General features: G+C 38.8%; 1 protein-coding gene across 2 annotated transcripts in view; it reads right to left on the bottom strand.

The window, feature by feature from the left end:
• gabra1 (gamma-aminobutyric acid type A receptor subunit alpha1) overlaps positions 1–14,513 on the bottom strand; it is a 96,063-nt gene that overhangs the window by 67,489 nt on the left and 14,061 nt on the right. For both annotated transcript variants that reach the window (XM_034178009.1, XM_034178010.1), the window contains exons 3-5: positions 6,913–7,025; positions 5,386–5,453; positions 942–1,162 (exon numbers count right to left, since the gene is read on the bottom strand). In XM_034178009.1, coding sequence (XP_034033900.1) covers positions 942–1,162; positions 5,386–5,453; positions 6,913–7,025 — 402 coding nt within the window. The remainder of the gene's footprint in view (positions 1–941; positions 1,163–5,385; positions 5,454–6,912; positions 7,026–14,513) is intronic.

The following is a 14,513-nucleotide window of genomic DNA, read 5'->3' as shown; positions in this document are numbered from 1 at the left end:
ACACACTGTTGCTGTCACTGTTTGTTCATGTGTGGTTGTTTGTCATGGTATGTTGTATGGTTGGGGCCCCATCTCCTTGGTGTTTCATGTCACAGTTGTTGTCTTCACCACTTGTCTCTCGTTCTTGTCTGTCTTTGTGTTGTTTTGGTGGTCGGCCCTTCCTGATAGAAGCTGTCGTTTGGCTTTGAGTAGGATGTTGTAGGCTGATCGGGAAGGGCAGATGGAGGTCACGCACACACCACATTCACTCATGCACTACATACCTTCTGTCTTGCAAGAATAAACTGCATATATGCGTATTAATGTTCATAAATGGTTCTGCCAGTGTGGCACTTACCATTACTATATATGCAGACGGGGGGGAAAAAGAATAAAAAATAAGATAGTGATTGTAGCGCAGTGGTAAAGTTTCCATCTGTTAATCTGAGCTTTTGTAAACTGCAGGTTCGAATCCTACGAACGGCATTTATTTTTTTGTTTAACCAGGGTTATTTAACCGCAGAGTTCTGTATTGTGTCTACTTTTAATTTATTATTTATATCAACCTAGTGTTTTTCACTAATTATACAGCTGTTTTTTATTTTATTTTCCTCCACATCAGTGGCACGATGTGGTGCAACATGTTCCAGCTGTTGTTTTTTTTTTTTCTCCACATCACCGGCGTGATGTGGTGCAACACATTCCAGCTGCTCACACTGTGTTTGTGCACGTGTAAGAGTGTGTACTGAACTGTTGCCAGTGTGTCTTGCCCGCCTGTGTGACCCTGCATCCCTCACGACAGCAGGTGGGTGGTTTGTGGTTCCCCATTTCATGTTTAGTTTGCAGATTTTCTTCCAGTTTCTGTGTCTTTTGTGTTATGTGTGAAGGGGCTCTAAGCCTCAACAATTTTTTTAATCTCTGCTTCTTTTGTTGCACTGCTGTTGTGCATGATAACAGCCTACCTCATGGTATACAGCAGGGTGCCCTCCTCTGTAATTCGGAGCAGCTTGTTTGGCATTGTCATGTTGTGGGCCACTGACTTTTTGCCATTGTGGAAGAAGGTGTCAGGGGTCCAGATCTTGCTGGCCATCAGGTTGTTGAGGCGCAGCACAGCCATGGGGCCTGTGAACTTTAACCTTTCATCCTTCCAGCTCTGTCTGAAGAAAACATCAATGGTGTACTCCTGGAGGTGGATGGCAGTGTGTTGAGAACAATAAAAGAGACGGCAGAAAGAAAGAAACAACACAAGAATCATGAAGGGAGCAAGATGAAGGAAAAATTCACCTAACTGTATATCGTTTCTTTTATGTATTATTCTCAGCCATGCTGAGTAATCCAAACTGATAACCTAGTTTGTTTAACCATTTTTATGTTCTCATTTTGTTTTTCCCCTCTCTCCCTTGTGTCACGTTGACTTTCTTTCTAATGGTAGCCCTGGCCCACTTTCTTTCTGGGTACTGTCTCATCAAGTTAAAGGCTTTGAGCAATCCAGCAGATGTTGGATATGCATTTTTCTGCCACTGTTAAATATATAGTTCAAAAATAATGAAGCCTAACTGCTGATTTGCATTGCATTTGTCATGAACAAGCCATTATTTTATTTAGCACCATCCAGATTTATCTGTGAGTTGCCTATATTCTCTTTGACAGGTACTGAAAATTTCATGGAAAAATTCCGCATGGTTCCAGAGATATGCATGAAATTTACCCCCAAAAATAGCACTTTTTCATTTAAAGTTGAAGGTTAAAGAAATAATCTTGTATTTTGTCAGTTTGTTTGTTTGTGCTTCATACTAACACACAGTAATACATTTTTGTAAAGGTAGAAATGTCATTTCCTAGAAAAACACATCATGTTTCTAAACAAGGTAAAACTGTCAAAAGTGTAACGCTGAGAATAAGTCCTTGATTTATTTGTGTCAAAACCTTAGCTATATCTCCTACTCTGCTTCAATAGAATAATTATATTACTTGTTCAATAATACCAGGAACAAATTCTGTAGACCAAAGAAGATACCTCCAACTGTTGTCGCAAGCGTTACGCTCAACCATATTATAGTATATATGCAATGATCATTTCTAGCAATGACTGAACCGAGACCAATAGAAATATTGAAACTCTGATATATAACCATACCTAAAATGATAACATTTCACAAAAAAGACCATTTTTAAATTTTGATGGTTATGTCACACTTTGGCTTATATATATATATATATATATATATATATATATATATATATATATATATATATATATATATATATATATATATATATATATACTAAATTCAACAGTAAAACAATCACTGTGAAAGAACTTCTTCAGTCTCAAATCAGAATTACACTGGTTACACTGGACACACACACAAAAAAATGAATTACTGGATGTAAAATTACATGGGCATTTGATTCTGAAGCCAGCTAATGACTGTAGCTGTAAGCTGAATTTAATGGTTCCACATGGCTGCCTGGCAGAGTTAAAAGAGTCTCTTAAAAAATTACAGCTCGATCTGTTTTTAGTCCATTTTCTGTCTCCGTCTATATGGAGTAATTAGTTTGAGCTCAATAAGACCTTCAAGGTAATAGAAGAGGCCACAGAATGCCTGCAGATGGAGAATATGTTCTTCTGTTGTTCTTTCTTGCCTCTGCGGTAGAGCAAAACAGGTCTGACCTGTGTGTCAGCCAGTGCAATTAACTAAGATGATGTCAATGAAAGCACAAACATATAAATCAGAGCTATATAGGAAAGGAGAATATTAGAGTGAATTTAATTGGCTTTCTGTGCACAATGCAAAGATCAGATGATTAACCCACTGCTATGGTAGTGTGTGCAAACAAATATTTTTAGCACATAATTTGACTTTTTTAAACACTTGAGTGGTAAACGTACTTTTGCTTGAATGTATTGTTTTCTTGTTGCTAATCCAATATTAAGGTGCGTTTACACATAACCAAGACGCGTTACAAATGTCATTTTTCTGTCATTCGTGACACATTCCTGACATTCTTAATGTGACTTAGCGCATCTGAATAGGTTTCTTAATAGTGCGTGTTTGTGCGTGATATTCTTGATATTCGTGGAGCATGTTTTTGCCTGTCAAAAAATCTTCCACGAATGTCACACAGCACCCTCATTCCGTCTCACGTCGTGGAGATCGCAATTGAGCGTATTGATCCGTCTTGATGAGTATTGATCCTTAATAGAATGTGACAACGTTCGTAGTGGTTCCTGTGATGGTTCTTGGAGCCCAAACTGTCACGCGTTATTACGAAGTGACACGGAAACTGTCAAGTTTTGACACGACTTGTAACGCAGCATCACATTTCACTGCGCGCCACGACGAATTAGTTTTCTGTCACGTGCGCACAATTAAACTCGGCTCCAAATGTCGTTCCACAGTTCCCGCTGAAGCTCCTCAGGAGACTCCTGCAGGTGTTCCACCTGCTGTTGTAATCGATTAGCGGGAGAATGAGTGTGAGCAACCAGAGGAGTGAGAGGAGACCCACGTGCAGCCAGACATCTCTGCACCTCCTCCAGTCTGGCGGAGGAAGAAGCACGTGCACAATTAAACCCTGCTGCATCACATTCAGTTTGATTGCTGACACCAAGTCGGCTAAAAGTCTAATTTCAGTGGTCTTCAGCGCGCTCCTGCAGGTGTTCCACCTGCTGCATGTGCCTGATGTTTGGGAAAACGCGCGAGACGACAGCCGCATGAAGCCACACATCTGGCTCTGTCCTCCTCCTCCTCTCTGCGCCACTCCATGGCACAGAGCCCAACTACGCATGCAGTCACAAAGTTCTTCTGAAAAACTGGAGCGATCTGAATTCGGTTGGATGAATATGGGTGTGTGTGTGGAGACAATTCATCTCGTTCACAACGTGACAGAACCTAACGATATGCTGTTATGCACAATAGTGCACAACAACGCTGAACACTATTCTTGACCATGCGTAATGGTTGTACTGGCAACACGTGCCATTAATCGTAACATGTGGTAACAGTTTGCAGCAGTTCCTGAGGACACCTGACGCATCTGCCCCGAATCATCATATTCATGATCAGCGGCCAAGAATGTGTACTTCGTGGCATTCGTGACTTGTCGTCTTTATGTGTAAATGCAGCCTCAAACCAAAACATACAATATCAACAGTTACTTTTGTTTAATTTTACTTCTATTATTTAACATTTATGAGAAGAAAATGTAGGTGAGGTGGTCTTGGGATTGAGGCCACCGGTCATCCATGGTACTGTTTTGAATTATTCCTACTTCACTGATGCAAACTGAATATTAAAAGCTTTCATGAATATTCCAAAACAACTCAGTGTACATCCAGAGCTCTTCTTTATTACAGAGATCAATATTAAAACAGAGAATAACCTGAGCTAGCCCTTTTTTCACTCTATGCATTTCATGAAAATATCATTTATGAAGTTTTATGTTTAGAAAAGACAAAGATAACTTGAATTACTAGTTTACTTTTTTTGTTGTTGTTCATATTTCTTCCCCTTACAGTATCACAATCACAAAAGGTCTGGATCCTAGCATATTCCCAATGTTGCAAAACATCCAGAAGTGTACAAATTCAGGGTTATGGCGTAACTTCTCTGAAATGCACAAAAGGTCTTGAAATTTCACACAATTCCAGAAGTGGTGTTCCAGTTTCATGACTTTTTGTGCATTTTAGAGAACACAAATCCCAACCATAAACCATTTGATAGAAAGCAATGTGCAAGGCAAGCTGAGACATTAGCTTTGAACCTCATCCCAATTCCAAAAATGTGCAGCACACTTCCACAATCAGTGACAACTGTCAGAAGCACAAATATTTTCCATTGGAAAAACTGAACATTTACAACAGAGAGCATGAAAATTTGAACTTCAAACTGATTCAAGTGGTAACACACAAATTAAATATGTTGATCCATATTAACTAAACACATAATATTTATTCCAAATTGTTTTTGTGTTTTATTTGGTCAAACTTAATTTAATTGATTAAAATAATTTCTTGACATTTTCTCTTTTTTCCACAAAAAAAATTGTAAGAGGAATGATCACGAAGTAAAGTGCACATTCAGACGTTCTTTTTTTCCTCCAAGATGCTTATAGGTTGAAATTCTAATTTGGATTATCGCACACTGCACATGTCAGCATCCATATGACAGTAATGTAGATTCACGTTCACAATCGCGAGTGGCATTTATAGAACAGGATTAAGAGCTGTGCACCCATTTGACAGCTTCATTAAGACTGATTTAATGGAATAAGTCATCAAATTAATAAATGTTTTACTGCTCAGAGACTGCTGCGTCCAGAAAGGTTAGAGGACACAGCTAGGGGTGGAGGGACAGGGACATGGGGGAAACCATTGACATTTCTAGAAGCAAAAATGACTCTTACCATGTCATGGTCTGAAACTGGCCCAATACTAGTCACAAAAATGTCAGTCTTGACTTCAGTTACACGCTCTGTTGAAGCAGGAAATTGGCAGAGTTAGTGACTATCAGTGCCATTCGTTAGCCCCTAACTACCTGTTAAGACAGGACCACCTGGCTGAAGCTTCTGGTGCATTCAGTCCATTAGTTTTAACAGTTAGACATACTTACACATCACCAAAAACAGCCAATGAAAAACACCCATTCTGAATGTCGGTAATCATTTCTGCTAGTATTGGCTCCGGCGTCTGCCTCATTACCTGGATACTGGTCCAGTCTCTTCATAAATTAGCATATTTGTGGTATTAATGAAAATATGTCACTCTGTTAAGATACTACTGCGAGCTAAAATGGGTCTACTGCAGATTCATTTTCAAGCAGTGGCTGGCAGACAGTGTGAGCCAGACAGGCTTCATCCTTTGTGAGTCTCAAACTGAAATATGACGGCATGATTTATAAATGATACCCATCATAATCCATTATTTCTTCCCTTTGGTTATTTAACTTTCCTTTTCTGTCTGTTTGACGGCTCATGCATTGCACAAGGTGATCCTCAGTGTCCTTCACAAACCAGCTCAAACCCCTTGTCTCTTTCTTTCAAGCTGCAGACTGTATTTCTTTTCTCATTTTCAAAGAACAGTCCCTGACAGAATCAGTGTGAGCTCACATTTCTGACATCCAGTGTCATATTATATCTACTCATTTCATGAAAATTCACTATTGCATTAGTACAGCTAGTAAAGAAAAGCCATTATTTCTTCAACTGGAATAACATTCATTCCAGTGCATATCAATGCATCACTCTTTACAATTTCTGTCCCTATGTCCTCCCTTTGAAATCATATATACCCTTGAGATCAGGTGGTGTCATGCTTAGCTACGGATTCCGCAGTGTCAAGTGGACACGAATCCATATACTGGTCACCTGTCTGATGCAGGTTACTTCCCCAGCCAAGGCCAGTACTCATTTACTGCTGGGTGGACTGAAACAATGTGGATTAAGTGTCTTGTACAGGACACAGACAGGTAACAATAGTGGGATTTGAAACCAGGTCGACATATTGGCAGGCCAGCTCCTTATCCCCTCAGCTACCTGTTCACCATTTTTGAATATCAACCTCACATTTGAATAGATCCTATTTTAGGTTACAACCCCTGTTTTTGGGGGCCAAGCAGTTTGTGCCCTTGCTTTGAAATCAGAAAGTTTTGGGGGAATTTCAAGCCATATCAGACACAATGTCCTATAAAGATCTTCTCTTGTCAATGCATTTGTTTGTAAGTATCCCTGCTAACAAATTGGTGTAAGTCATTACACAAAAACTTCACATTAAAAGGAAATCCAACTCCAAAAGATTCAGGAAAATTCTGCTTTTTCTATTCAGCTTTGAAAGTAATAGTTGTTGCTGCAGGAGTCACTTGGATTTTGTTTGCTTATGCACAACAAACAAGGATTCAAAAAGAAAAGACAAAATGTGTTCAATGACTTACTGACCTCCCAGTCCTGGCCTGAGGCGATTGTCATAGCCATCCAGAAGACTGTCTAAGATCTTAGTGAACACTGTTGTGTTATCTTTCTGTTCACCTGGTGCTCCATTCTGTGCAGAGCTGGTGTGAGGGAAAAAAAAAAAAAGTTTTAGAGTCAATGCTCAATCTCAAACCTGCAGAACAAACTGAACCGTGAATCATGTATTAGACATAAAAGGAGAATATGCACTCTGTAGTTAGTGTAGATGAATCATGTTGCAAGAACAATAAGAAAACTGCATAAAGTTCTGTCAAAGGCTGAATGACACTGACACATTTCTCATTGTTGCTAATTTACAAATCATGCTGCATGACCACCAGGTTTTAGAAAAATGCTACAAAAATGCTACAAAATGAATAATCATGCCACTGGTTAGGAGTGACATCCGACTGTGCCAGGGAGCACCTACTGCAATAAATATAAAGGCATGGAGAGGTGCAAGTCCAAGTTTGAGAACAGAACAGTACATTATTTCAACCACTGTATGTTCTTTTTGTCAACATAGGCATTGCTGAATGTGCTCTTTGAACAATATGAAACAAAATGCTTCCAAGCAGTGGTGCATCTCGGATTTTGAAAAGTTGGGGGGGGGGGGGGATTACAGGGCCACATTTTACACAGAGAGGCCAGGAATATATCAAACATCCATCCAAGCAGTTCTAATTTTTATCAGTTATTCCTTTGCCATTGGCTGCACTTTCAGATTTGATAAGAGATACATTGTTACATGACATACGAGTAGTAGTGTGTTGCCAATGGGGATTCACAGGCTCTAGATTAGGTAGTGTTTATACAATAGGTATCTGACATTTTTCAAGGGTGGTAATAGATTATGCAATGTTTCTATAATGAATTGGAATGCCGTGTGAGTCCAGAATGTTTTTAGAACCTTAGACCTTAACAGTTTTTAGAAGAAGAACCCAACCCTTTTATTTCCAGTTAATTATGTACTTTTTAATGTTAATTTACTGTCTTAATGTATTTTAAAAATGTTTAGGTTCTTGTTATCATATACACACACACTACTATTATTATTATTTTATTATTATTATTGCTTCTATTTTGTCAATGGAAATAAGTGTTTTCAATTCCTTGTGTCATCCATGTATTTTTTTTTTACATATTTACAATTATATTATATACTTATATTGAACTTACTAAATAAAATCATGCATGCACACTTATAATATATACATGACTTACTGCCCTCTTCTGGAATGGCATGTGAGTCAATGTCCATTTTTCAGTGTTAGCTAATAACTGTAGTTTATCAAAAAATATTAGTCCTATCAATGTTGTGTTTTGGCGGTGTTCATCCTTGACCCAAAATACGTAAGCATAACAAACGAAAAATGTCAGCTCTCCCCACTTTGTCCATAATCAAAGTTATATGCACACAGGCACCCATGCATGCATGCAGAGCTTTTTAGCTTTTCTCTTTTCTGTCACAAGAAGGTGCTTTTATTTTTACACACCCACAAATGGATACGGTGGTGAAAGATATCAAACACACTACAGTTCTTACTCATGGTAACAGCAACATGACACAGCTAAACTGACTAAACCAGTTGAACTACAAAAACACAATAAATCAATAACACTAACACCACTGTTAAACTAACATGAACCACAATAACAACATTTAAAATGAACTATGGTGCATTGCAGCACAATGTCCATTGTTCACTGTGTTAGCTCCTATCACTATTTTTTTCAAAACATTTTAGTCCTATCATCTTTCTGTTTCCACAGCATTCATCCGTGACCCAAAATACATAAACACACCAAACGGCAAATGTCAGCTCTCCCCAGTTTCTCCATGATCAAAGTCATACACATGTACACACACACACACACACACACACACACACACACACACACACACACACACACACACACACACACACACACACACACACACACAGAGGGCACTTGGCTATTATAATATAGATGTTGCAAATTGTTCATCGTTGAAAGAGTCTGTGCAATTTAATAAAGCATGCTACATCAAGAGTCAACAATTTTCATAATTATTTCAACTGTGATGCATAGAAAACAATATGTTCAGTGCTTCAATTATTCAAAGATAAATTTTTTTTAATTAAATACACACCCACAACACAGGCCAGCATGTGAACATCAGCTGAAGTGTTAAAAAGTCTTGGTCCATCCCAGTTGTAGTCTGAGGTGGGACTTCCATCTCATCAACTGGTTTGAACACAACATACCCCATGGTCACAATCCAAGATGGCTGCTCTGAGCATCAAAGTAGTGAAAGCTGTAGTTTTTACTGTTTTTCCTATACTTTGGTTGTTTTTGTGTCCAGTTGATTAAATTGTACACACAGTACTGTGCTAATGCTGTCTGTGAATATCTTCCTATGGTGTATTCATGTCTGTAATACCACAGAATTTGTTGTTTCTCAACTGCCATTTTAATATTGGCTAACCTATTAGATGTTAGCAGCACTGACTGGCTTCAAACCAAACAGTAAATTAAAACACTAATGTCCACATATTTTTGTAGCAAGACACTCCAATATCTTACAAGTGTCCATTTTTCCCTAACTTACAGTGCTGTGTGGAAAATTTAACATAGTTAACATGGGCATGGCATCACTAAGTCATGAAATGCATTTTACAAGGCAAATGGAACACAGCATATGTGCATTTCAGATATTGTACCTGATTATGATCTTTGTCTTGTTTTGCTGTGGCTGATAACCATCTTACAGATGCATTACCACCACCTCCTGCCCCAGAGTGCGAGTCACATATTAAATTTACAATACATAAGAATTTATTGCCACTTTGAGAGGCCAGGGACCCTTCAGGATCCAATCAGATTGCAACTGGGGCCAGTGCCCCTATGGCACCACTCCTGCATCCACCCCTGGACCCATCCATACTTCAGGAATACACCAAGAACCCAATGGGGGTATAGTTTGAACCCTGACCCAGTGTTAATATCTGAACACATCCCAAGGAAACAGGCTAATTACACTGTGCGTCAAGGTGATGTGTGTGCATACATAACTGAATCCAGTGCATGCATGTAGGCTGCAGCATGTGCACACTTCATGTTTGAGTTGGTAATAATTACATGAAAACCACAACTGAGCACAACCTCTCACTCTTTTTAATGCTGGTGGCAGATGTTCTTGAAAAATGGTAAGGTTTTTTTTTCTGTTGTCTGAATGGCTGCAAGAAGAGGGAGTGATCATTGAGACCTTCAATTATGAGGCATTAAAACACAAGAAAAGACACAGCAAGCAGGTGGGCATAATGGCAGCAGAGCATACGGCTGAAGAACATCAATGTGAAATGATGAGGATACTGATAAATAAAGCAGTTTTAGACACAGTTCGCTTTCACAGCCATGGGACTGTCTCAGATCACAGAGTTTTGAATGTGAGCTGCTAAACATTTTGCTTTCTGAATCAGGACGCTCCATCCTCGTCACACACGGATTTGGTTAAAAGGGTTAATGCACATCTCCTTTAATTCAGAACCACTCTTCTCTCTGCCAGAATGCTTTTAAACCACAGAAACTGTGGTGAGCAATTTGGGTTTTATGTCAAGCGTTCGAGGTTAGACCTAATCAAATTCAAAACAATAATTAATCTGTTTTGTTCAAGCCTGGGGAGCGGATTACATCCAAAGGCAGGAAGCATAAATTGCATCCACTGGACGTTAATTGTGGAGAAAATTAAAAACAATGTCCCCCTTCTGTCTTGTCCATGTTCCTTTTTGCAGTAACTACTTACTGTATTCAGTTCCAAAGCAACAAGCCTAAGCTTGAAAAAAAGAACACAACAAAGAAACAAAAAGTTGTGTTGCTCCAAAGTTTACAGTTATCTTCAAGCAATTCAAAACAAAATCCATTCCAATAATTAACAACAATACAATATTAAAGACTGATATTAAAGTACCGATTGTAAAAAAAAAAAAAAAAAAAAAAATCCTTACCAAAATTTGATACCTAGGGCTATTTATGATGGAAGGTTTTGGAGTTATGGGGTTAAAAAAAATGCTAATTTTTGTTGATAAAGGGGTAAAAATTGAAAGTTGCTTGAAATTTGTAAAAGTGATCCAACAGAACATTTGTTTGAAATGCTTGATCATCAAAGTAACAGACAAACAAAATCAATGTTTACTGGATTGCATGACATATGTCATCACGTCAATCAAATGGTGCTAACTATTTTTTTTTCTTTTTTCTTTTTTTTATCCTGTTACCTCAGCCTAAGGATTGGAACAATTAATATTTTTTGCACCTGTATAATGAAATCAGCCAATATTACCATATTTTGTGTATTTACCCCAGAAAATTAATTCATATATAGACCAAACTATACCTCTTTGGACTGTCAATGAGCAGACAAATAATGTTGTATATTTTTCAACATGATGTTTGCTTTTACTCCTGTGTAATCCTTCATTGACCCGTATTTGGCTATACCAGCAAACAACTCAATGCTGACAAAACATCAATTTTTAGTAACGAGTATGTCAGAAAGTGATTTTGTCACAACATAATTCTGTAGAATCTCAGCAGCCTTGCTACAGCACTGCAGGATGACTAAGTGGAATGAATATTTTACCAGAAAATACTGAGCAAGTACTGTTTTTACTCACATATATTGAAAGACATGTTTACTGACCTTGAAGGTCAAGGGAGGTTTCCATATCTCCACCCAAGCCTGAACTGTGGTTCTTGCACACATTAGTCAAATTTCTTACCACTGTCCCACATCAGCTCATGATTGGGAGGGATGGTTCATAATTAGCTGAACATGTATACCTTTGGTATACACTTGGTCAACTCTGCAGCAACATTGCTCAGAGCCTAAAGAATAATGTTGTATAGAAACGTTACACCACTTCTAACATTCAGCTTTGTTTTTACACACTGTGTTTGCTGGGCTAATATTAATAGATCCTTGCCCATCTAGAGTATCTACAATATTCCTGCCAATTGATTTAAACTTTTTTATTCCTACAGGAATGATGCACCCAAGACTACATTTCACCATGCCCTATCATTTTATTTGTTGAAAAATGTCCTAACAACCAACAATCTTGTAACATCTTCATGATGCCTGCTGGATGTCATGCATGAATATCACAGCATGATCTACAATTTTGGATGTTCTTCCGTTTAAACTGTTTGTGAATGTATTTGACTCCATCGGACCCTACATTGCTAAAATGTTTAATATATCTTTGTTGAGTGGTGTGTTTCCCTGTTATTTTAAACATGCCATTGTGGAACCACAGTTAAAGAAAGCTGGATTGGATTCTACAGAGCTCAAGAACTTTAGGCCAATATCTAAAACCCCTTTCTTGGCCAAAGTCTTGGAAAAGGTAGTCTGTGCTCAATTGAGATTGTTTTTGCAGGCTAACAACATCCATGACACTTTTCAATCTGGGTACCGTGAGTTTCATTCTACTGAAACAGCCCTGTTGAAGGTGTCTAGTGACATGATGATGGCAGCTGACACTGGCAAATGTTTTGTGCTGGTTCTGTTTGATCTGTCTTCAGCGTTTGATACCGTTGACCATGGCATTCTGATAAACAGATTGCAGGATTTGGTTGGAATGTCAGGTTGTGTTTTAGAGTGGTTTACCTCTTACCTGACTGGTAGAACTTTTAGTGTGACGGCGGGCAATGCAGTGTCGGAATCTGCAGATCTTCTGTGGGGTGTGCCACAGGGATCGGTCTTGGGACCTGTTTTGTTCTCGTTGTATCTCCTTCCTCTCAGCAAGCTGATCCAGCAGTTCAGTGATGTGTCCTATCATTTGTATGCTGATGATCTGCAGCTGGACTGCTCTTTTAAGACAACTGAGCCACAGAAACTCTGCTCTCTCACAAATTGTTTGGCCAAAATTAAGGAATGGCTCACTGAGAACAGTCTGCAGTTAAATTCCAATAAGACTGAGACTCTGATTGTAGCACCAGATAGTGCTGCACCTGGAATTAAGCAGCATCTCGGTAGCCTAAGCTGTACGGTCAAAAGCAGCCTGCGTAACCTGGGTGTCATTTTGGATGGAGGAATGTCTTTGGGCAGCACACAAATTACCTGGTTAAGAACTGTTTTTTCCAAATTCGGAACATCTCTAAGCTCCGTAAGATGGTGACTTTAAAAGAGCTTGAGATGATTGTTCATGCGTTCCTCTCATCGCGTTTGGATTATTGTAACAGTCTCTTCACCTGCCTGAATAAGAAGGAGTTGGCCCGCCTGCAGGTTGTGCAAAATTCTGCTGCGCGCCTGCTTACCCGCACCCGCAGGAGGGACCATATTACTCCTATTCTTAATACTTTGCATTGGCTGCCTGTCTCCTACAGGATTCATTACAAAATCCTGGTACTGACTTTTAGAGCTCTGCATGGACAGGCACCGGAGTACATCAGGGACCTGATCCAGCCTTATGCTTCCTCCAGGAGCCTCAGGTTGTCCAATCAGAACCTGTTGATGGTTCCTCGGACCCGTTTTAAAACTCGCGGGGACAGATCTTTTAAAGCGGTGGCGCCTAGCCTCTGGAATGAGCTGCCCTGTGCCCTTCGTTCTCTGGATTGTATAGATACTTTTAGAAGGCAACTAAAGACGCATTTCTTTAAGTTAGCTTTTTAGCCTAATATTGTATTTTATTGTTTTCGTATGTTATTTTTAGATTATTTTTGTATGCCATGTGCAGCGCTTTGTGACCCTGGTCTGTGAAAGGCGCTTTATAAATAAAGCTTACTTACTTACTTACTTACAAAATGACACACAAATGATATTATATCATAATGCCACTAGGATGTCATCACTTGACATCAGTTTTGTGGTGTTTAGATGACGTCATTATATGATTAATTTCTGAGCAATACTGGATGCCATCTGACCATCTTTTATACTTATTTATTCTTTTTTTTTAACATGAAGCTATACTACAGACTTGTGAAAACTCTTCTCTGCACATGTACAGTAGTGTTCAGAATAATAGTAGTGCTATGTGACTAGAAAGATTAATCCAGGTTTTGAGTATATTTCTTATTGTTACATGGGAAACAATGTACCAGTAGATTCAGTAGATTCACACAAATCCAACAAGACCAAGCATTCATGATATGCACACTCTTAAGGCTATGAAATTGGGCTATTAGTAAAAAAAAGTAGAAAAAGGGGTGTTCACAATAACAGTAGTGTGGCATTCAGTCAGTGAGTTCGTCAATTTTGTGGAACAAACAGGTCTGAATCAGGTGTTCCCTATTTAAGGATGAAGTCAGCACCTTGTTGAACATGCTTTTCTCTTTGAAAGCCTGAGGAAAATGGGATGTTCAAGACATTGTTCAGAAGAACAGCGTAGTTTGATTAAAAAGTTGACTGGAGAGGGCAAAACCTATACACAGGTGCAAAAAATTATAGGCTGTTCATCTATAATGATCTCCAATGCTTTAAAATGGACAAATAAACCAGAGAAGCGTGGAAGAAAATGGAAAACAACCATCAAACTGGATAGAAGAATAACCAGAATGGCAAAGGCTGTCTGTTAAATAAAAGACATGCAGAAGAGGTTACAATT

The sequence above is a fragment of the Thalassophryne amazonica genome, chromosome 9 (genome assembly GCF_902500255.1).
Source record: "Thalassophryne amazonica chromosome 9, fThaAma1.1, whole genome shotgun sequence".
NCBI lineage: Eukaryota > Metazoa > Chordata > Actinopteri > Batrachoidiformes > Batrachoididae > Thalassophryne > Thalassophryne amazonica.
The sequence above is the reverse complement of the archived record's forward strand: the minus strand, read 5'-3'. Positions and strand labels throughout refer to the sequence as shown.